General features: G+C 35.5%; 1 protein-coding gene across 1 annotated transcript in view; it reads left to right on the top strand.

Annotated features, from left to right (window-relative positions):
- The window catches only part of CA1 (carbonic anhydrase 1), a 30,619-nt gene extending 6,236 nt beyond the window's left edge, over positions 1–24,383 (top strand). Inside the window, exons 3-9 of the mRNA XM_058443678.1 lie at positions 242–324; positions 13,366–13,563; positions 14,751–14,869; positions 18,168–18,263; positions 19,229–19,291; positions 22,225–22,380; positions 23,321–24,383. Coding sequence (XP_058299661.1) covers positions 242–324; positions 13,366–13,563; positions 14,751–14,869; positions 18,168–18,263; positions 19,229–19,291; positions 22,225–22,380; positions 23,321–23,437 — 832 coding nt within the window. The 3' untranslated portion in view covers positions 23,438–24,383. The remainder of the gene's footprint in view (positions 1–241; positions 325–13,365; positions 13,564–14,750; positions 14,870–18,167; positions 18,264–19,228; positions 19,292–22,224; positions 22,381–23,320) is intronic.
- The last annotated feature ends 898 nt before the right edge of the window (positions 24,384–25,281 follow it).

The raw sequence follows: 25,281 nt of genomic DNA, 5'->3' as shown, positions 1-25,281 counted from the left end.
AACTGCCATGGTACCGTTTGTTTTGTTCCTTGTTCATATTATGATGAGGGGATTAAGTTGTGTTCAAATTAGCTTCATCTAGACACTGCAGTTCAAGTCTTTCATCAGTAGCTACATTTTAATCCTACTGGGTTTAATAACAATACTAAAAATCTTTATGGTATGTCATTTAATCGACCTTTGCATTACTTCAACAGCAGCCTTACAAATAACAAAGAATAAATCCTGTGCTTGCCTCTAGGTTTTCTGCAGAGGTAGTGAAAAGAACTGGATTTTCAAGTTCACTTTGCAAGAGGCAAGTAGGAAGAAGACTGAAAGCTGCCCGTAAATCAGTAAATCAGTTGCTTTAGGCAGGACACCTGCCCTGTCAGTCTCAGCTACATCCAAATGGAAAAATGGGTGATCTAGGATTACCCTCAGGCGATGCCAATGGCCAAGGCACTAAAAGGTCACATCTATTATTGCTGGCATTTCTCTCCCCACTGGGCTGTTTTCTGAGTGGATGTCATACTCATCTCATACAGAAGGCACGTCCATCATGCTAGAGCAGTGCTGTCAATATTGGATCTAATAAAATACACCCTATTTTTCTTTTCTGCAAACTTCATTATACCTAGCTGCTGCTAAAAGATGATTCCTTTTTTCCTTACCACTACAACATTACATTTTAGGTACATGAATCCTTAAGCAAAGTTTCATTTGCCACCTCTGATCTTAAAGTTAAAATGAGTCTTTTAAAAACATTAACCAAAGTGGCTACATAAAGCCACTACATAAACAGTCAATGCTCCCTTGGAAGAAGTCACTTGCCTTTACTAATAAAATCATATTCACCAGCAAACAATTTGGCAAGTGTGTAGTATCAGAAGTTGGGGGAGGACTAGAAACACAATCTTAACACACAAAAATAAATGTGGATAAAAAAGGGTAGCAACAGCTGTTGCCAGCTGCAAGCGACCACGCAGTAAAATCCTGTCCAACTCTGCAGGGGACTGTATGAGGACTCTTGGAGCCTGAGATAGGAGTGACAAAAGATCGCATTGTAAGAACATCGAACGTGAACCCTGGCTAGCAAGCACCCCTAGGAATTACCAATAGGAGGAATTGAGAATATTGCCAAGAATTCATCTTCCCCAGATCAAATCACTGCATAAAATCAGCCCTATTTGTTCTAAGAAGTCCACATTCATTAGCTTCATTCTAACTGAGCTTGGTTCTTAGCCTATGAGGCCCATAAGAACTCCTTTGGGTTCTGTGGATCTCCATTTTAAAAGTGTTATTGACACGAACCTGGGGAGGTGTTTTTCCTGGAGTTCTTTCTCACCAGACTGGTTCTGGCTGCCTCCTGGGTGATGATGGAAAACTGAGGCACTTGCCAACATGTCATCCCCTCATTTTGCAACCCTCAGGCAGTTGCACAAAGGCTATGTGGAACTTTACCAACTAGTTAAAGGCAGAGTCCGGGACAGTCTTAAAGGAATTAGGACTATTGCAATGTCCAAGTGTTGCATATTAAGGAACTCCATCACAGGGCCAGATAAACTAGGTGCAAGGCGATGCAATTAAGAGCCTTTCATTCAACACTTCTTCACCCATAACCCTGGGGTTTTGAAATGCAGAGCCTTTCAAGTCACACTTGAAAACTGTTGCCTAAGCAGCCTCTCCAGAGTTTTCTGATTCCAGAAGCTAAAAGAGCCCTAAGAAACCACAGGAGAAGCTGCCCTGCACTCCTTCTGTGGGAGTCACTGAGGACAGAGGAGTTGCGCGATATCAAAGATCTTTAAGAGGCCTGAAAATTCTTCACTTACTTAGAGCTAAACCTTTCTTAGAAATCTGCTTATTGTATATGTTTAGGTAACTCTCATTTGCCTGGAGCAACTTGAAAAAAAATTTTTAGAAAGTAAAACAGGAAATTCAGAATAAGACATGGCCTTGACCAGCTAAATTAATTGCCCAAGTAACCTTTTGCATAAAGGAAACAGGATCAGGAAGGACTTTCATTCAAACCTTGCTATTTTGCCTTTAGCTAAGAGGACAAGATTCTTTTCTGAAATTTTGCTGTGAAGACCCTAACAAATAATTTTGCTTTTTTCTCCTTCTTATTCTAGAAATAGAAGGGAGGAGGACCTATTTTGTTCCATCCTGTAGGCTGATCCTTTACACCTAGGACTGGAAGAAATAAAGTAGATTTTTGTGGAAATGTAGAATATGCATTCACCAGCTACACTGGAATCAGGAAGCATAAATCACAAGTAGCTTCGTCTCTCCACAGAAATGTGGAAATGTTAGGCCCTGAAAAAGCCTCAGTAGGGATGCATGTGATAGCTTCGTGGGCTGGGCAGGCTAGCTGTGGAGATGCAAAAACCACAGCATGCAGCATGCATTCTCTCCAAAGATAATGGTGGTCTATACTCCATCACCAGCACCCATGGACAAAATCAAGCCAAAGTTATAGGGTCTGTTTTAGGGAAACTACAATGACTATTGTGAGGTAATAGCTTCCCATATGACTAAACTCTTTTGTGATAATAAAGTAAAAAGTAATGAAAAAAGTTATTGTTAGTTTGATTTTATAATTTATCATAGTGGGAAGAATTCTTGAACCAGAGTTTAAAGACTTGACATTCCACTTTTAACACTTTCATCTGACTTTGGACAAGTGGCTTTTCTCATCTGTGAAAGCCTCTTTCTTCCTTTTGAAATGGAAATACTGATATTTGTTTTTCTCAGCCTCTGAACTTCTTAAAAGTTATAAACTAAGATCATGTGAGTAAAAAAAGTACAGGAGTAAAATGGTCTCATTCTATTGGGCTATTCTAAAAGAAACTATTTCTATTTCTTTCTTTAAAAGCACCTGTTGTGTCCTTAGTGTAGAGGCTAAAAATAAAAAGACTTTTTAAAAATCAGAAAGCACTTGTAATCATTCCATTTATTCCTTCCCCATTTATTAGAAAAACTCCGGGGTGAGGGGGTCAGATTATGTCCCTTGATTTCAAGGCTGATCAGCTAATGTACATCATCAAATCCTTGGAAGCTCAAGACAGCCTTGTGTTCTTCTTAACACCTGGCTGCATTTAAGTTTCAACCATAGCCCACACAGTTTTCTATTAGTAGTAGCACACTCAGTAAAAAATAAAAGCCATCTTTTACTATGCATCCGCTATATGCATTAATCGTTAATCCTCATTTAGAAAATATTTTTAGGTATTTTATACTTATTAACCCAGGTTTATCATAAAGAAATAGCATTACTCAAAGAAATTGGGTTAGACAGATTCAAAAATTTTACAGTTAATGCTAATTCTTAAAAATAACTGTGAAGCAAAAGACAGTCTAGAGACTAAAGGAACGTTGTAGATACTACTTCGTTCTCATTACATGTCTTTGTTTACTCTTTGAAGATCAGTAAAGAGGACCTCTGTAATGTACTTTTTCTGTGAACCCTGCCCTTGAGTAATGAGTCGTTCTGCAAATCATTAGTTCAAATAGTGCTCTTGCTACTTTTCTTTGATAGATCTACTAAGACAAAGATCAGATAAGAGTAAATTAAAATGACAATCTCCTGCAGGCAACAATTGGTATTTCCAGTACTAGAAGGCATTTAGTTATTGTACTTGTCTTTGCTTAATCATGGCTCTGACTTGAGCATTTGATTTAAAAACTACTGGAGAGCAAGTCACCACCCTGTATTTAGCATACTGACTTAACAGTTAAAAGGGTATCACAAAAAATGAATGAAAAAAAAATTTATTCACTAGAGTTAGGTACTAGTAAAAGCATTAAAAATTCAAGAAATCTTATGGGGGGAATCTAATTTAGAAAAACAGTGAGTAGTTTTTGAAGTGGCTGTTGAAGTGAATATTAATTCAGTATTCTTCCTAAAGGAGAAAGCATGTCAAGAAAACAGCATTTAGGATTTTTAAAAATGTTTGTGAAAGTCTACAAATATGTTTTTAATATATTACCTGGAAATGTTTGTTAAAAACATAGATTCCCAGGTCTTGCATGCAGAGATTTTGATTCAGTAGTGTTATAATTATACATCACTTCAGTATAAATAACTTTTGTTCATATAATCTAATGCCTAATAGGAATGCTTGATAGTCCTAATCAGGACCCGCCCTCTTCAGAGGTGGCTACTTAGCTATTTGTAGTGAAATCAACACCCGAAGTTTTGTTATTTACTATAAAAGATGTTAGAAAGAATTTTGTACAATTAGTGGTATCAAGAGTAGTAACTGAGAAGGAATAATTTTCTGGACCCAGAAAATGTCTTGTATGAACAGGACATAGGAGTGGAGAAGCCCAGCACTCAAATGCCATTGATGGAGTATGTGAGGTCTAAGCCCCACTGAACTCAGCTGCCTGACCCAAAAGAGGACTTGATGTCATTGATGTCTGTTTGGAGTGAGCTTTTCATGCAAGGTGCTGGTTGGTGAGCCTCACTTGCAGCCAGCCCACCTGAAATTACAGGCAAGACATATGACTATTTTCTGGCTGTTTGATTATAACACATGTACACTTGGGAAATTTGATTGTTGAAGACTTGCTTTCACTGAAATACACCTCTTGGTAATTAGATTGTGAGGGTGGAGTCATCTAACTCCCAGATACCTCTAACAAAGCTACCAATACTTACTAAAAGAGCTTATTTGTTGATCATCTAAACTGGCCAAGGCCATTCACAAAAATAAAGGATTGGTTGAGACACACACATTGTATCTTAATATCACTTCAGGTGACTCTGAAGCAGGTGATTTACAAACCATACATTGGGAACCACTGGATTAAGAAAAGACATGTCATTACAAATGTATTTTAGAAATCTAGTCTTTGATAAAAGGATTTAAGAGCTAACAAAGCTGATTTCAGGAGTGAGAAGACGTTTTTTAATCTTAAAAAGATTTTAGGTAGCTAGAACCCCCAAACAGATGCATGAAGGATGTTACTACAAGGTAACTAATAGAACTGATCTTCACCTCCCTTAATATTTACACTTGAGAACTTATCTCTTTTCATATTTACATATAGGATTTAGTTTAATCTACAGCAAACATGTATCTATGAAGCAAGTTTTGAATTTCAGGCCACATGCAGTATTTGAACTATTTTGTTTTATATCATCATCTATTTGCCTGAGAGTTGAAATCAAATTCCTTTTTTTTTTCAGGCTTATGTTGATCATTTATATTTGTGCAGAATTTTATTATTTATTTATTTATTTAGAGATAGAGTTTCGCTCTTGTTGCCCAGGCTGGAGTGCAGCGGTGCAGTCTCGACTCACTACAACCTCTGGCTCCCGGGTTCAAGCGATTCTCCTGCCTCAGCCTCCTGAGTCACTGGGATTACAGGTGCCTGCCACCATGCCCGGCTAATTTTTTGTATTTTTAGTAGAGACGGGGTTTCATGATGTTGGCCAGGCTGGTCTCAAACTCCTGACCTCAAGTGATCCACTTGTCTCAGCTTCCCAAGGTGCTGGGATTACAGGCATGAGCCACCATGCCTGGCAGAATTTTATGCTTTATAAATCATTAATGCATGTTATTTTCTTTTTAGGTGAAAAATGTTACTTAAGAGTGTCATCATCTGTTCTATAAGACTCATTAATTTCCCAAACAGTTATAGAAGATAAGATACAAATAGTATATTCTCAATTTTAAAAATAAATACTGGGATAGTACTATTAACCTGCCCAAGTTATCCATTCATGCAGTAGAAGAGATTCCTAATTATTAGCATAAAAGTTCACTAGACATTCTCTGAATATACAGTGTGTCTTTCTAGCCAGTAATTTCAATAAGCATGACAGTCAATGAGATATATTTAAAATTTAATATTTTCAAAAGCATGAAATTGTAAGACATTGTGAATGCCTCTATGCTGTGTATTAAAATGATTCCATATAAAGAGTTGACTTGGTTGTTAATAAAAAACACCCATTAGCAGATTTAACAACTGTGTTAAAAATAAAATGTTCCAAGACAGGAAATAAAAGGTTGAAACTTTTCTTTAGTTACAGCAATAAAAGCCATAAAAGTGATGGATTTTTGAAATTTATATGTCAAAAGTTCAAACTATATTTGAAGAGTTAGATTTTGACACTTACAAAGATCAGTGTTCTCATTCTCCCAGTAATGACTGACAGACACAGACAGGTCACTTCATTCCTCCCATTAATAGAACTGAGAGGGGAAGGGCTTTTTCCTTAATCCAAAAACAAACATGAGTATAGCAAAGCTCATTCACATGCCCAAATATCAATGTACCACACAACCTGAGTTCAGATCAGTGCACTTGGGTAAGCATAGTCCCTGATAACATTCTGCTCTTCTACATCTTTAAAAATATACAATAGTTTAAATTTAAAATGACCATTTAATTATTCTCTCTATAAGTGTCTATTGAGCACCACTGTTTTCCAGGCATATTATAGGTGAAGAGAACATGGTGGTGAAAAAAATGATCAAGGTTTTATCATATCATAGAGATGCCATTTTAGAGATGGTTATAGACATTAAGCAAGTAAATTAATTTCACAATACAAGCAAGATGTGACAAATGCTATGAAAGAAATAAGACAGAATGATATAATGGAGTGACTGGGAAAAGGAGGACATGTGAATTTGGAGTTCAGGAAAGTCATTTCTAAGCAGAAGATATTTGAGGCTATACAAAGGTCTGGGTACAGAGCAATCTGGACAGCAGGACAGCAAGCACAAAGGTCCTAAAATGGGAACAAGCTCGGTATGGATGGAGATAAATACAAACACTGGAAGGAATAAAGTTACCAACACAGCTTTGTTACAGGTGATGAGAAAGCCCAACTGAAAGAAAATGATAGCTGTGAAATCCAGATAACCCATCCTGCCACTTCAGTTGATTAATCAGAATTTCTAGTTGTCTCAATGCAGAAATGTCTAGGCTAATATCACCATTTTCCATGACCCACTTCTCCAGTGGAAATAAGATTTATCTTGCCACCCCAAATGATACCATTTCTGGAGGGGCAGGGAATTTAGGAGGCAATGTGAGAGTCAGGCCAAATTTAATAGTCAACAATGACACTTATTTTCACAATATATATTTACACATTTTAGGGAAAATATGAATCCCAGGAAAGCCACTTATTGTTGTGGAACTCTAAGCATTGTAGAGCAGCTATGGTTTTTTGGAATTTGGTCCTGCCAACGTGTGGATTTTTCCTTTCAGTGGCATTTAGCAGAACTCGTCCATAACTAGGCACGGATGGCACTCTTTTTCACTTTTTGTTCCTTTTATACCAGAGAGTTATTTTCTAAGTACAAATTTAAATTTGAAACTCACCATAATTTATTTGCTTCCAGAAGAGTTCATGATTTTAATTTTAAAATATTAAAATAAAAATTAGATGAAAAGTATCAAAGGAACTAGAAGAACAAAAGTTAAAATAAGAAATACTAAGGCTCTTAAATATAATTTAAAACTGACTTAAATATATACTTAAAAACACTGAAGAAATGCTTTCTTGAAAAACATTTTAGGGTACTAAAAAATCTTTAGGTGAAATTAATTGGTGTTAATAAATAAATGTAATAATCTAATATAGATATTATATATGTATAAATTCAAATTATATTCTATATTCTATACTATATATAATATAGAATTATATTCTATACTATATATAATATATAATTATATTCTATACTATATATAATATATAATTATATTCTATACTATATATAATATAGAATTATATTCTATACTATATATAATATAGAATTATATTCTATATAAATTTAAATTATATATATAAAATTTAAAAGTATACACATATATATATGTATACTTTTAATTTAGAAGAGCAGAGTCTGTGTAGATTAAACTCCTTCTTGGTAGGCAAAAGTAGCCCAAAGGTCATCCTAGAAAAGTATACTGGGAGGAGGCTGTTGGTGAAAGTGAAGTGAATACAAAACTAAACATCTTGAATTTGGCATAGATTCAGCTGAGAGAAGCAAAATTTGTAAGCAGAAAAAGAAGGATAAAAGTAAATGGGAAGGGTGTTTGGACTTATAAAGGCTCATTAAACTTTATATCCTTTCTCTATATAATTTTCTGCCTGAGGCAGTACAATAACACACCTCGGGTACATAATAAAATAAAAAGTGATAATAGTTAGGGTCCAGTGTCATTCTGTACCTAAAGCTTTAAATAAATTACCATTCCATATGGATGTTAAAGCATTCATGTGACAAATCATCACAAAATCATGTAATGAAAGGGGGTTGCTATTTTTCAAATTTGTTGATTAATAGAGTAGTTCAAGCTAAAGTTACTTTTTACAAAGTATACAATATTAGGAGGCAAATTACTTGGCAGGGTGTAGCCTGCTCCTGTCACTCCATGAGCTTCCGGAGTGAAGTAAGCCCAAGGATGAAGCCTGACTCTTGGTCATCTTGAGCCAAACCAAGCTACATCACCTAATCCAATCCTCCAGAAAATAGAATCAACTGGAGGTCAGTGGACAATTGTTGACAGTGGAAGGCTAAGCAAATGTATTAGCTTTGGAATTAGACAGATCTAGGTTTAAACCCTAGGCTTATGGGGTATAAGCAGCCACTTGCAAGTTTTGTAACCCTGAGGAGGTGTCTTCACCTCTGTAAGCCTCAATTTTTTTTAAATGTAAAACACAATTTTTTTTTCTTTTTCAAGAAACAGAGTATCACTATGTTGCCCAGGCTGGTCTGGACCTCCTAGGCTCAAGAGATCCTCCCACCTCAGCCTAAAACACAGATTTTAATGCCCAATTTTGTTATAATAAGAATTAAATAAGTTAATGCACGTAAAGTTTTTAGCACAGCAGTTGATCCCTATTGGGCCTTCAATAAACAATACTTTGAAAAAAAAAAAAGAATTCCCTTTTAAACAATATCTTCTTATGCTTACTAAAGCCATAGAACGGGAGCTTGGGCCTCTTCCCACTCTGTGGATGTTCATGACCACAGCCCACTCTGCATATGAGACAATGAACCATCATTAACTGCAAAGGAGCAAACAACGTGTCTCCAGTCAGCCTTGGTGAAAATTGCTCCTGATCCTCTCTTCTTTCAGGGGTTGCAGCAGCTCAGACAATCCTTACTGTGTGAAAGGAGGAATGACTATCATGGCATGAAAAAAGCATCACTATGGAAGCTTATTTTTCTGGTTTTCTTTTCTTTGAGCATGTTTAGAGCTTTGAACATGTAGAACTGGCCAGAGTCTGGCACATCCTAATCAGTTTTCTTTGCCTTCCTGAAAAGTCCTGTGTACCTTCTCATCATTCAATGTGCATCAGTTCTCATCTTGATCCAGGCTGAACTTGGACTTAAGAGTATTGTGAGCATAGGAGGGGAATTAGTGTGGCATTTGGTGGAGATATAGTGAAGAAGGCAACTGGATTAGGAGGCTGAAGTCTTGGCTTCTTGGCTTGTTGCCGGTTGTGGCAAAAAGTACCTCAACATCTCTCAATTACAAATGCTAATTCTTACTATATAGCATTTGTATGTATGTGTGATGGTGAAATAAAATAATAAGAAAGGGGTTTATAAATTATACAGAGCTATTAAAAAATAAGACTTTTATTCTAGTAGACCTATTTGATGTATAAAATAAATATTGTGCTATATTTAACTTTAATATTAATAAAATCTTCTCCACTTATGAATTCCAATATTGCTCCAAAATGGACTTTATTCTTACCCTGTATATCTATAAAATGTACCATTATAAATAACATGTATCACAAATGATTAGTAATTTAATTATCTGATTTTAAATTAACATTAAGATACTAGTTCAGATCAGCCTGTAAACACACAAATTATTCTCCTGATAAATTACTTTTGCTTATATTGCTTAAGTAACTAACAAAGGTAGAGTTGGAAATCTTGAGTGTACAAAGTATTTTTCATTTAGAAAATCTAAAGAATTATATATGATAATATTAAGCCACATCTTCTAATAACATGAGTGAAACAGGACTTGGCTTTATGAAATCTAGGATTTGATAATTCTCTTTTACAATATAAGAAAATTAAGCAATTGAAACCAACATAGCCCTTGTAGAATTTTTTACAACACCTTTTTTTTAGATATGTGTACTTCCTGATAAGCAGAGATGATGAAATAATGGCCTATTAAAAGCAAATAAGTTTCTATAAAAACGCCCAAGCAGGGATTTAAGGCATCTCCTGCATGCACAGTTGCAGTTAGTTATTCCAGGTATTATTTTTGTTTTCAGAAAAAGAAAACTTAGTAGAAGATAATGGCAAGTCCAGACTGGGGATATGATGACAAAAATGGTAAGAGTTCTCCTGTTTATATAGCTCAAAATGATAGCTTGTTCCCATTTCCAACAGAAGAGATATTAAGCATTTAAAATAATTGTACAGCCATAGGTTAATTGTTGAAATGCCTAATTTAAATAATTATACTATCTTTGCATGTATTCTTAGCATTGTCTTTTGGAGCATGGCTGACTACAAAATATGTTTGAAATATATATACAGGCATACCTCAGAGATACTGCAGGTTCAGTTTCAGACCCCTATCATTAAGCAAATATCCCAAGAAAGCAAGTCACATAAAATTTGGAGTTTTCCAGGGCATTTAAAAGTTATGTTTACACTATGCTGTTGTCTATTAAGTGTGCAATAGCATATCTAAAAAATCTACATACCTTAATTAAAAATACTTTATTGCTAAAGTATGCTAGTGATCATCTGAGCCTTCAGAAGTATTAATTTTTTTTTTCTTTGACACAGAGTCTCACTCTGTCGCCCAGGCTAGAGTGCAATGGCACTATCTAGGCTCGCTGCAACCTCTGCCTCCCAGGTTCAAGTGATTCTCCTGCCTCAGCCTCCCGAGTAGCTGGGACTACAGGCGCCCACCACCACACCTAGCTAATTTTTTTGTATTTTTAATAGAGATGGAGTTCCACCGTGTTAGCCAGGATGGTCTCGATCTCCTGACCTCATGATCTGCCCTCCTTGGCCTCCCAACGTGCTGGGATTACAGGCATGAGCCACCGTGCCCAGCCAAGTATTAATCTTTTTGATGGTGGAGGGTCTTGCCTCAATGTGGATGACTGCTGACTGATCAGGGTAGTGGTTGCTGAAGGTTGGGAAGGCTCAAAGTTATCCATGACTTTGGAATCAACTTCTTCCAAACTCCTGTTAATGTTGATAACTTGACCTTCCCCCATGAATTACAAATGTTCATGCAGAATGGTGAATCCTTTCCAGACAACTTCAATTTCCTTTACTCAGATCCATCATTAAAAAAAAATATTATCTATGGGAACTACAGCCTTTCAAAATTTATTCTTAAATAAGATTTGAAAGTTGAAATTACTCCTTGATCCATAGACTGCAGAATAGATGCTGTGTTAGCAGGCATGAATGTAACATCAATCGCCTTGTATATCTCCATCAGAGCTCCTGGGTGACCAGGTGCATTGTCAATGAGCAGTGATATTTTGAAAGGAATCTTCTTTTACTGAGGAGTAGAGCTCAACAGTGGGCTTGAAAATAGTCAGTAAACCAGGCTGTGAATAGATGTGCTGTCATTCAGGCTTTGTTGTTCCTTTTATAGAACACAGGCAGAGTAGATTGAGCATAATTCTTAAGGGTCCTAGGATTTTCAGAATGTTAAATGAGTGTTGGCTTCAACTTAAAGTCAACAGCTGCATTTGACCCTAACAAAAGAGTCAGGCTGTTTTTAAAAACTTTGAAACCATGCATTGACTTCTCCTCTCTAGCTATTAAAGTCCTAGATGCTATCTTCTTCCAATAGAAGGCTGTTTTGTCTACTCTGGAAATCTGTTGTAGTGTAGTCACCTTCATTGGTTATCTTAGCTAGATCTTCTGTATAACTGTCTGCAGCTTCTGTATCAGCACTTGCCACATCACCTCGCACCTTCATGTTATGGACATGGCATCTTTCTTTAAATCTCATGAACCAACCTCCACTAGCTTCTAACTTTTCTTCTGCAGCTTCTTTGCCTTTCTCAGCCTTCACAGAATTAAAGAGAGCTATAGCCTTGCTCTGATTAGGATTTGGCTTAAGGGAATGTGGTTGTTGGTTTGATCTTCTATCCAGACCACTCAAACTTTCTCCATATCAGCAATAATGTTGCTTTGCTTTCTTATCATTTGTGTGTGCACTGGTGTAGCATCTTTAATTTTCTCCAAGAACTTTTTTTTGCATTCACGGCTTGGCTAACTGGCACAAGAGGTCTAGTTTTTGGCCTTTTCAACTCTTGACATGCCTTCCTCACTGAGCTTAATCATTTCTAGCTTTTGATTTAAAGTAAGAAACATGTGACTCTTCCTCTCACTGGAGTACTTACAGATCATTGTAGAGTTATTAAACAGATTAATTTCAATATTCTTGTCTCAGGGAATAGGGAGACTTATAGAGAGGGAGATAGATGGGCAACAACCAGTCAGTAAAGTAGTTAAAACACACACAACATTTACAGATTAAGTTCATCATCTTACTTGGACATGGTTTATGGTGCCACAACACTATTATAATAGTAACATCAAAGATCTCCATGATAGATATATGAACAATTAAAAAGTTTAAAATATTGTGAGAATTACCAAAATGTGACACAGAGACGTGAAATAAACACATGCTGTTGAAAATATGCCCTAATAAGCTTGCTTGATGCAAGGTTGCTACAAATCTTCAGCTTGTAAAAAATGCAGTATCTGCAAAGCACAATAAAGCGAAGTGCAATAAAATGAGGTAAGCTTGTATTAGAAATCTATTGCTAATAATAAAATATGTATGGTCTGATTCTATAGACTATGAGTATAGATCTATATTAGTAGTATTGATAAATACACTATTTTATAGTACAATATAGAAAAGGGGCCCGGTGCAGCGGCTCATGCCTGTAATCTCAGCACTTTGGGAGACCAAGGCAGGTGGATCATTTGAAGTTAGGAGTTCAAGACAAGCCTGGACAACATGATGAAACCCCATCTCTACTAAAAATACAAAAAAATTGGCCAGGCATGTTGGCATGCCCCTGTAATCCCAGCTATGCCGGAAGCTCGGGCATGAGAATAGCTTGAGCTTGGGAGGTGGAGGTTGCAGTGAGCCGAGAGCGCATCACTGCACTCCAGCAAAAAAAAAAAAAAAAAAAAAAAAAAAGAAAGAAAGAAAGAAAGAAAAGGGACATTTTAAAACACAGCATTTCTATTAATCTTAAGAGAATATCATTTAATACACTTAAATAAACCCTAATCTAATAAGCAAACAGGTAACTATACTCCTAAAACTTGGAATCAAGCATTTGATAAAGCATTGATTTTACACATGTGTTCGTCCTGGTAGGTCCTGAACAATGGAGCAAGCTGTATCCCATTGCCAATGGAAATAACCAGTCCCCTGTTGATATTAAAACCAGTGAAACCAAACATGACACCTCTCTGAAACCTATTAGTGTCTCCTACAACCCAGCCACAGCCAAAGAAATTATCAATGTGGGACATTCCTTCCATGTAAATTTTGAGGACAATGATAACCGATCAGGTGAGCTGAAAGACCCTTCTGATATTTTTTTTCTTACAGTCTACTGGGGAAATTTAAAAAATAGTGCTCGAGAAATATGACACCCATTCTAAGTCTTTTGTGCTTGTGTGTAGCATTGCTGTAATCTAGTGACGCATCTTGGACTTCTGGAAAACGCCCAGGTGGTAAAGACAACTTTTGGAACTCCCAGCTCTGTATTTTCAGTCTTTCTTCTCAAAGTCACCTTCACGTCTCTTCTCGTCATTCCAGTATCTGTATGCTCACTTCACTGTCTCTGAGTAAACAGCATTTATCCAGAAAGGTCTAGTGAACCAGTCATTACAAATGTAACAACTAAAAAGAAAAATATTTTCTAATTGGGATGAAGATGAATGAGCACAGCAGAAAAGAAAAAAAAAGCAGTGACTGAATTATCCTTATACTCCAGAATCTGGAACAAATTTTGCTACGGAGTTAGCTTTTCATGAAGGTTTATTGAATATTTTATTAAATGACAATTCCATAAAACAGTTCTACTGATTTAAAATGCTAAATTTGTTTGTGAGTTTCTGAGGCCTAAATTTTAGGCACCTTAGGGCTATGTCCATTATTAATATTAGATTAGGTCTGGTATTATGTGCATTTAACTAATATTATCATTGGATAGGCTCTCCAAACAAAGTTTTATAAGTGCCCCACTGCCCCACTGGAACTCTCTCTTGGTTCCTGGCCAGCGATTCTCAACAAAGCTGTCAAGATATACTGTTGTGTCTTCATCAGTTACACAGTAGGTGATGAATGGTTCATTACTCAAAACAAACTACTAAAGATTTTTGATGCATACTGTCTTTGTTGAAAGAATGAAGGAATAAACTTGCAAATTAAAGGAGATTCAAGGACAGCCCTGTAATGATATAATTCACTCACATTGCAATATGCCTTCTAGGAGTTAGAAATAGGTAAAATTGTAGCTCGTGTGCTGGGAAATGTGTATAACTCATGGAGTATCTCATCAATGCCACAGTCGGGGTGCACCATACATATGACTGTCATCCTCATGGATGTGGGGGAAAACAAGATGAAAGTTTAGGCACTAATGTTTGTTTTCACTTCTACTCAACACAATTTAGTGTTGGTTTATATTAAATGCAAAGATAAGCTAGAGTTTGTGGAGCATCAGGCTAACAATTGTTTCCCTTTTCTTCCAGTGTTGAAAGGTGGTCCTCTCTCCGACAGCTATAGGCTCTTTCAGTTCCATTTTCACTGGGGCAGTACAAATGAGCATGGTTCAGAACATACAGTGGATGGAGTCAAATATTCTGGCGAGGTAATGTAATTTAGTAAGTGAGAGATAATTACCCTGGGAGTACTCCCAGAAGCAGCTTCTCCCTTCTCTTCTAAGACAACATCATAAAGACTCCAAAGGAATGGGTATTCCAGTAAGGAACTCCGAGATTCCATTAAAATCAAGCACAGACATATAATGTTTGGCAGGAGAGGGAAAATTTTCATGTGGAAAGAGGCAGCTAAACTCCTGAGCCCAAGATTCACCTTTCCCTGAGAATGCCTCAAAAACTGTTACCCTGATATCAAAGCTAGCTTCAAAGGGTGACACTGCTCTCCTCTAAAGCTGTAACCCCAAATGGAACACACCACCATTTCCTCTTTATTTAAATGTTCAAGTTTGGATACACCAGCAGTATTGTTGTGGCCAAGCCAGGACAATTCAATGAGACTCTACTAAGAGCTCCAATTTAACCATAGCAATGGTCACAGAACAGCATACACCTAGATGAGGGTCTGAGCTTCCCTGGCTCTTAACCTGCTCTCACATGGGAGTTTGTGACTTATTTCAGGACATTATTATCTGCATATCCAAAGAAAAATGGAGACATGTACACCAAACTGTCAACAGAGGGTCTGGGAGATTAAAATGGGAGAAATTTTGCTCTTTACTTTAGATGTATGAATTATATAATACATGTGTACCCAAATATGCAGGTTGACTTTTTAATTTTACTTTCATCAAATGAATTCTATAATATATATAATTTTGCAACCTGCTTTTTTTCTATTTACCCATTTATCATGACAATTTTTAAAAATCAGAAGATTGAATTCCACCTTTTTTACTGTCAGCATAGAATTTCATTTGGGTGAATGCATCAGAATTTATTTAACTGCCTTCTATGGATGAACAATCACAACATATGATTTTTGTTATATTGGTTTCTTCTGCTTTTATTAAAAAATGCTTCAGTGAATATATCTGTACATATATCTTGTGCACTAGTGAAAGTAATTACGTAGGATAGATTTTTACAGGGCAGACTGCTATGTTACAAAGTATATGTATCTTTTATTCTGATAGAATATCAGCGGATTGTATACAAATAAAACTTGCTTTACCTTGTGTTGTAAAGCATGACTAACACCTTTCAATGCTGCAGAAATCTGTTAATTGGGTTTTCCCCTCCGTAAAATTGAAGGTAGATTAAAATTAAATGGACTAAGAGCCTAAATTAGTATTATCTTTTTGGAAGGATAGTTGGTAGTATCCAAGAAAATTAAATTAGTGACTCTCTCATCTAAATTGAGAAAAATCAATATAATCCATGCTAGATATGAGAGACACTTAGCCACAAAGTTTAGCATATGATTAAATTCAGTTCAATAAACCTTCTTGGGATACCTATAAGACAATAGGTTTGAGAGGCAGTGCAGCCTGTTGCTTAAGAATGCAAGGACCTAGCTGACTGCCAGGGTTTGAATCAAAGCTCGACCGCTTACTAGCTGTACAACTTCGAACAAATCACTCAACGCTCCAACATTCCTATATAGAGAATCTAGATAATATAACATTAGTATCTATCTTAATAATTGTTGACAGCATGAAAAGAGTCAACTCATACAGAGCACACTTAGACCAGCACCTTTCATGTTGCATGTGCTGAATAATGTTACTTAACATTTCCATAAAGACACAAGCAAACACTTTTCAAGCAGGGAAGTATAGGCATAAATTATTGTGATTAAATAAATATAGTAGTAAATGGAAGTATGACTATTCACAAAGAAGCATGGGAATACACATGTAAGAATAATTAATTACAAGTAGGGACAGAATCTACACTGGCACAGTCAGAGGAAATTGCAATAAGTGATCCCTCTTAATACACTGTCTTAATCATTCTTTTTTCATTCAACAAACATTCACTGAACACCTACAATATGCCAGATACTGTCTTTATTTATTTTTTGTTGTTATTTATTTATTTATTTTTGAGAAAGAGTCTTGCTCTGTTGCCCAGGCTGAGTCCAGAGGCGCGATCTCAGCTCACTGCAACCTCCTCCTCTCAGGTTCAAGTGATTCTCCTGCCTCAGCCTCCTGAGTAGCTGGGATTACAGGCATGTGCCACTGCACCCAGCTAATTTTGTATTTTTAGTAGAGATGGAGTTTCACCATGTTGGTCAGGCTGATCTCGAACTCCTGACCTCGTGATCCACCCGCCTCGGACTCCCAAAGTGCTGGAATTACAGGCGTGAGATACTGTTTTTAAAAAGTACTTGCTATCAGAACTTGCATTTGATAGGGAAAATAAAAATTTCAGAGGAAGGAAGGCAGGAAAGAAGGGAGGGAGGGAGGAAGGAAGGAAGGGAGGAAGGAAGGGAGGGAGGAGAATAGGAAGAAGAGAGATTAAATAAGTGGTATGGATAGAACTGTTTTGATTTGTGGTGGTTACTTTATATTGGATGATCAGAAAAGAATTATTTAAGGAGTGGCATTTGAGTTCAACCCTAATTCAAGACAAAAGTCTGCCATTTGAAGATCATGGGGAAGGAAATTCCAGAGAAAATTAGAAGCTAATGCAAATGCTCAAAGTTGTGAACATGTGACGAAGTATAACCTGTAAGATATGAATGTTGATAGGTGGGGAAAGTAAGAAATGAATGATAATTGTTGTACTTATTGATTGAGCAATTTAAAAACCTTATCCTAAGAAGGTAAAATTAAGCAGGTTTGGCAAGAAGGAAATCTAGAGTTCTATTTTGGCCAGATTAAGTTTGAAACATCTATTAGACATCCACGTAGAGATATCAAGAATACATATATACATCCTTGGATGTACAAATCTAGAGTTTGCAGAGACATTAAGCTGGAGATATTTATTTGGGAGGTGTTTGGAAAGGGCACTAATGTACCTGAAAGATCTGTTCTTGGCCAAGACTCCCAGGTACTCCAGGAACCCTTTCTCATAAATTTACTGTAAAGTACCTCATGTGAGAGAAAATTACTTCAATTATTTTCCCAAAAGCTAGTTAGTCATATTTCCTGATCTCTTCATAACAAAGAGAGATACATTTAAAGGAGTAATATTAAATAACAATATCATAGGAAAGGACATTTTGCTTACTGGTTCCAGGTTTTGTAATCTCTACTTGGCACACAGATAACTCTTCCTACGAGTGAGAACGTAACTCTTCTAATCCACTAGATAAAGGTTCACATAAGTTTTATGTATCTAAGTCAAGATCCATCATCATATGGTAACAAGTTAACTTATAACTTACCTTTTTTCATCACACTGATATAAATAATTAATTAACCATAGTATCATTTTTAGCTTCACGTAGCTCACTGGAATTCTGCAAAGTACTCCAGCCTTGCTGAAGCTGTCTCAAAGGCTGATGGTTTGGCAGTTATTGGTGTTTTGATGAAGGTGAGTTACAGATAATTACACAGCTCTGCTTCCACTGTCTTACCAATTAGACCTCAAAATAGAAGGAAATAAGGGAACATAATATTTTAGAATTTATTATTTTAAAGTTTCCATTTAACTGATGACTACAGGTGAACAAATAGTTCCCTAGTATTTTATTACTTGGTTTTATCTCTGCTTTTCCCTCTTAAAGAGAGAAATGAGTTTCAGGTGGAGGTGAGATAGAAAGGTGTTCATAGGGAAAAAGGAATTTCTATTTTCCAGCTCTTCTAAATTCCTTTTCCTCTAAACTTCCTACATCATAGATTCTGAAATTTATTAATTTAATATCTCATCGGGAAAGAAATATTATTAATATTAGTAAGGAAACCTGAAATCATAGATTCAGAAATTTATCAATTTAATATCTCATTAGGAAAGAAATAGTAAGAGAATTTTTTCTTACAAAGAACATTCAATTGATTTTTTAAATGGGAGATGTTGCTCAAATCCTCTATAGAAGAATCCCTGAAAAGTTCTACAAAAAGGTTATTAATTGGGTATGCCTGGCTTACCAAGTAACTCGAAATTATAGCACCTCTACTTAACCTTTACTGAGCACTTACAATATGCCAAATACTGTAGTAATGAAAACTAATATAACAGACCAAAATAAGAGATTTGTTTTTGTGTCAGTTTTGATAAATTACTAGATTTTGCCCTTTATAACTTTGAATATATTGCCAATAATTAAGTTTAAATCAAGCTTTTTGTTTGCTACTTTATCTGTAGGTACATATTATAAACAATTTATAGAGTACAAAGGCCCTCAAAGACATACAGCTTGAAAAATTTCTCCTTCTAAAGCAGAGAGAAAATACCTTACCTCTTGTCAGTTGTTAATTGAAAAAAAATTCAAAACTTAGCTAAGCAGTGTTCGATTGATAATAATCTTTATCTCATACTTCATTTCCTTAAATCTCCAGGTTGGTGAGGCCAACCCAAAGCTGCAGAAAGTACTTGATGCCCTCCAAGCAATTAAAACCAAGGTAAACACACTAAATCAGTAGTTTAAATCAGAGAACAAGAATTTACAGATCTGTGGAAATCATTTAATGAAGTATTAAAACTGGGGAGTAGGAAGGCCATAGCAAAAGCTACCAACTGAAAATCAAGGTGCTACTTCAATACTGCCTACCTCTGAGAAAGTCTCTAATGCAGGGAATTGTTTTGGTTTTTTGTTATTCGTAGTTACGGTTTATTTATCTCAGCAGAATATGGCCTGTAGAAAACCAGATTACATAGCCATTTACATTTGCTTGAAAAACTATATCTAACAAAATTGCGATTTTCCATTTGATAAATAAAGATATCTCTAGTTTTTTAGCAGTACAAAAATTCAGAAGTAAAGGGCATTCTTTTGAGATACGATTGATATACAATCTTTGATAACCATAACTCTTGTCAACTCAAAAAAATATGGATTCTTTGATATACACAAACTTAGCTTTATTGTTTTAATGGTAAGTAGTTAAACCATAAATCAGAGATTTGTCATGTTTTGCGGCACGGAGAACTGTCATATATTTGTGTAAAATAAATCTGATTTACGCTGATTCTAGAAAAGATTAAACTTAAATGAGTGTCTTATAAAGTATAAATGACAGAAGACAAAAAATAAGCCCTCAACTCAAGAGTTATCAAAAAAAATATGAAAAGAAAATATAAGGAAATAATTAGTGAAGATAAAAGCAGAAAAGAATAAAATAAGAAAGAAAAATGATGGTCGGGTGTGGTGGCTCATGCCGGTAATCCCTGCACTTTTGGAGGCCGAGGTGGACAGATTGCTTGAGGTCAGGAGTTCAAGACCAGCCTGGCCAACGTAGTGAAATCCCGTTTCTACTAAAAATACAAAAAATTAGCTGGGCGTGGTGGCGCACACATGTAGTCCTAGCTACTCAGGAGATTGAGGCAGGAGAATTGCTTGAACCCGGGAGGTGGAGGTTGCAGTGAGCCGAGATTGTGCCACTGCACTCCAGCCTGGGTAACAGAGTGAGACTCCAGTTTAAATAAATAAATAAATAAATTTTAAAAAGAAAAATGATGACTAAGTAAGGGGTAAAATTTTACCAATAAATTGAAAAGTTGATTCTTTGGAAGAACAACAAAAAAGTCAGACTTTGGGGAAGCTGGATAAAGAGAAAAAAAGCCGTACATATAAAACATTCTTAGAAATAAATAGGTTGTGACTAAAGGTATAGAAGAAAATTTTAAGAGACAAAATTTTTTACAACATTATGCCAGCAAATTTGAAAATTTAGATAAAATGGATAATTTTCCAAGAAAATGTGAAGTAAGGGAATTGACTCAAAAGGAGTTAGAATACCTAAATAGACTGAGAATCTAAAAGTAAATTTAAACAATAGTCAAAATGTATCTATTAAACAAAAAGACTAGGCCCAGACCACTTCATGGAAAAGGGTTACTCAACTTTTAAGAAACAATCATGCCAGTGTTAACCAAACTGCCCAGATGAAGGAACAGACAGAAAACTTCCCATCAAGTTAATGGAATCTGATACCAAAACCGGGTATGAAAACTACAAAACAGACAAACAAAACAAAAAACATAGGATAAACTTTCTTAGGAATATAGCTAAAGGAAATCCTAAAATTCATTGTAAGAAATCAAATTCAACAGTGTATTAAAAGAGTAGTTTCTGAACTAGTAGAGTTTATCCCAAAAATACAAGAATGACTCAATATTAGAAAATCTTAAATTAATTCACTATATTAACTAGTTAAAGATGAAGAAAACCTCATGATCAACTTGTTAAATGCTTAAAATCATTTGATAAAAGTTAATGCCCTTTCTTTAGGATGAAACAAAATGAAAGAAAACTGTCTGAAAACTTATTGAATTTGATAAAGAATTTACCTAGAAACTTGTATCAACATTTAACTTCATAGTGAAACACTTGAAGCATTTTCATTTCAATCAGGGACAAGACCAAGGTGCCACTGTGACCATCACAATTGAAAATTATAAGGGTCCTAGTCAGTGCAACAAAATAATGAAAGAGTACATATTATGATAGATATTGAAATAGCAAGGCTGGGCGCGGTGGCTCACGCTTGTAATCCCAGCACTTTGGGAGGCCGAGGCGGGCGGATCACGAGGTCAGGAGATCGAGACCACGGTGAAACCCCGTCTCTACTAAAAATACAAAAAATTAGCCGGGCGTGGTGGCGGGCGCCTGTAGTCCCAGCTACTCAGAGAGGCTGAGGCAGGAGAATGGCGTGAACCCGGGAGGCGGAGCTTGCAGTGAGCCGAGATTGCGCCACTGCACTCCAGCCTGGGCGACAGCAAGACTCCGTCTCAAAAAAAAAAAAAAAAGATATTGAAATAGCAAAAACAAAACTATCATTATGTGCAGTTGATATCATCGCTAACATCTACCTGAAAACTCCAGAAGGATCATCTAAAATACAGAATAAAAGATTAGCATGCAAATATCAGTACATTTCCTATACACCAGTAATAATCAGAAAAGATGATAGGAATAAATAGAATAAAACTAAAACAACCAATATTCATGTCAATAAAGATTTTTGCCATTGAAATAGAATCTGGCATCATTCCTAGAGAAAAAATAAAAGCTTTATACTAGAAATTAAATATGTTTTAAAGATATAGATTGTAAAAAAGGTTTTTGAATCTTTGCTTATCTGCAACCAAATGAGGAAGGAAGATGTCTTGGTCAAAAACTTACATATAACACATTTTTCATCTTTTTTTCTTCTGTTGATATTATTGTTTATATCCACAAACACACCAGTCATGAAGTAATAAATAGAAAAATCAATGACTCTTAGCTAAAATCTCTAAATAATGAATAACAAGATAATATAGCATATGTATGTCACATATATTCATATAAGTATTTTATATCATGCTGTAATTATGTATTCTTTTCTTGAAGGGCAAACGAGCCCCATTCACAAATTTTGACCCCTCTACTCTCCTTCCTTCATCCCTGGATTTCTGGACCTACGCTGGCTCTCTGACTCATCCTCCTCTTTATGAGAGTGTAACTTGGATTATCTGTAAGGAGAGCATCAGCGTCAGCTCAGAGCAGGTAGAGTTGTGAATGAATGGGAACTGGGAATGTGTAGCAGGAATATTACTTTAATTGATAGTATAAGTGACAGAGATTATTATTTCAATCAGCTTTGTGAGAAGTTCATTTTTCCTCCCAACTTAAAAATATTAATTTGGGGGCATAGGTTTATTAAACTATCCAAAAATGCATTATAATACTTTTTCTTGCCTTTATGCAGAAAAAAAAAATGACTCCCACCACTCCTTCATCCTTAATAAGGAAAAGTCCAACCTTGCTAAATATCTTCTTAAGCATTTCAGAAATAAAGGAAAAATTGTGACTGGACATTTCAATAAGATTTTGGGGAATTGTGGCTCCCAGCTGCCGTACCTTGATAGCTGGCAAAATATTTTTGTTCCTTTTGTAGAGCTTAAACTTTTAAGTATTCAACAAAATATCTCATTAACTTTTGTTTATAATGGTGATTATAGTAAGCATCATTCATTGCTCAACCACGTTTATTAGGTGCCTTACATAGTTTTGTTAGCCAATTCTCATAACAAACCTACAGGACAAGCATTGTAGCCTGTTGCTAACTGACATTTATTGAGCACATGCTATATGTCAAGCATCATTCTAAGGGCTTTGCATGTATTAACCCATTTAATCTTCACAACAACACAGTGAAGTCAGTACTATATGGAAACTAAGGTACCATGCTAATAAGTCACTCGCCCAATGTACCCCAGCTGAAATTAAAAACTTGATACTTTAACCCAGTCATCAATAATTAAAGCAAAATGCCTGGTTCAAAGGAATGAATGTAAAGGATTTGGGGCTTTCTCTCTTCCTATTAGTGATATTACTGCAATTTCTAACTCAGTTTTCTAAATATCAGTGCGTTAGTAATCCTGTAAATAAAACGCTTTATGTAACTTTAAAAACTTTTTATTTTTAAAACATTTTATCCTTCCAGCTGGCAAAATTCCGCAGTCTTCTATCAAATGTTGAAGGTGATAACGCTGTCCCCATTCAGCACAACAACCGCCCAACCCAACCTCTGAAGGGCAGAACAGTGAGAGCTTCATTGTGATGAGTCTGAGAAGAAACTTGTCCTTCCTCAAGAACACAGCCCTGCTTCTGACATAATCCAGTAAAATAATAATTTTTAAGAAATAAATTTATTTCAATATTAGCAAGACAGCATGCCTTCAAATCGATCTGTAAAACTAAGAAACTTAAATTTTAGTTCTTACTGCTTAATTCAAATAATAATTAGTAAGCTAGCAAATAGTAATCTGTAAGCATAAGCTTATGCTTAAATTCAAGTTTAGTTTGAGGAATTCTTTAAAATTACAACTAAGTGATTTGTATGTCTATTTTTTTCAGTTTATTTGAACCAATAAAATAATTTTATCTCTCTTTCTATTGTGCATTTAGTTTCTAAAACCATTAAGTTTCTACTCCATTTACATTCAAAAATCTTAAATACTTTACTTGCAAGAGTATTTTACCTCAAATATAACTACTTAAGAGCAGCTGGAGATGAAATATTGAGAAATCCATTTGCTTACTCCTGAAGACAAAAATATAGCTGAGATGACAACTGGATTTAATATCATTATGCTGGCCCAACATTGCTACCATTTGTGTTGTCTGTGATCAAAATGATTATGTTTTATATAGGAAGATGATGCTTCTGGATATTGCTTTCACGTCTTCTCCCCACGTTAGCAAGGACAATGCTTCTCTGCCATTATTACAACTAGTTAGTTTGCATGGAGAATCTTTACTTTAAAATTGGAAGAAAAGTCACAAGTGAATGGTTTATAAAAATGCTAAAGAAGTAATTTGTGCTTAGAATCATATAGAAACATCATGCAATCTTTTAGTCAGATGTGCACTTCACTTTATGCTATTTTTATCTTTAATTGACACACAATAACTGTACATGTTTATGGAGTACAGTGTGGTGTTTTTTGTTTGTTTGTTTTTTGAGAGAAGGTCTCACTCTGCCAGTCAGGGTAGAGTGCGATGGTGGGATCGTAGCTCACTGCGGCCGCAAACCCCTGGGCTCAAGGGATCCTCTCACCTCAGCCTCTTGAGTAGCTGGGACTATAGATGCATGTCACCACACCAGCCTAATTTTTAAATTTTTTTTTGTAGAGACATGGTCTCTCTATGTTGCCCAGGCTAGCAGTGTGATATTTTGATTCATGTATACAATGTGTAATGATCAAATCAGGGTAATTAGCATATCCATTACCTTAAACATTTATCATTTCTTTGTGTTGAGAATATTCAAAATCCTCTAGCTATTTTAAAATATACAATAAATTATTGTTTATTATAGTCACCTTATTATGCTGTAAAACACTAGAACTTATTCCTCCTATTTTGCCGAAGCCATATCTACATCCAGAATTCTACAAATCCTGTGTCCAGTGTTTAATCTTATGACTTACTTTAGTTATCTCATTTGAAGTAGTAGAGACCAAGCCCAATTGTTCATTTCTGTAAGTTTTAGTAAAATTACTTAAAAAAATTAAGCAGATTCTTCACTGCTCCAATAAGCCTTTCTGCAAAGGCTGTGTTTGTTTTACACCTAAAAACCATACTAAGAGACTTCTTATGAAATATTTGACTTGGGGCCTAGAATTTAGGTGAATCCTCTTTATTAATGTAAGTTGTTTTTATTTTATATTTAATCAAAATTGATTTGTTTTTCTACACAAAGTTGGGAAATTTAGAATTTATTAATTGAAAAAAATAAATACAAATATAATGGAGTCAAGTAACACATTAGTTCTGCCCCCAAATGAAATCTCTAAATATAAAATACTTTATTTTTAAAGGAATCCAACTGTGTATGATACTCTATATTTGCCAAATATTGAGAAAGCCTGCAACACTTATACCTGGCCTAGGATCCTATTA

Source organism: Hylobates moloch, unplaced genomic scaffold (genome assembly GCF_009828535.3).
Source record: "Hylobates moloch isolate HMO894 unplaced genomic scaffold, HMol_V3 SCAFFOLD_9, whole genome shotgun sequence".
Taxonomy (NCBI): domain Eukaryota; kingdom Metazoa; phylum Chordata; class Mammalia; order Primates; family Hylobatidae; genus Hylobates; species Hylobates moloch.
This window is presented reverse-complemented; position numbering and strand designations above follow the sequence as displayed.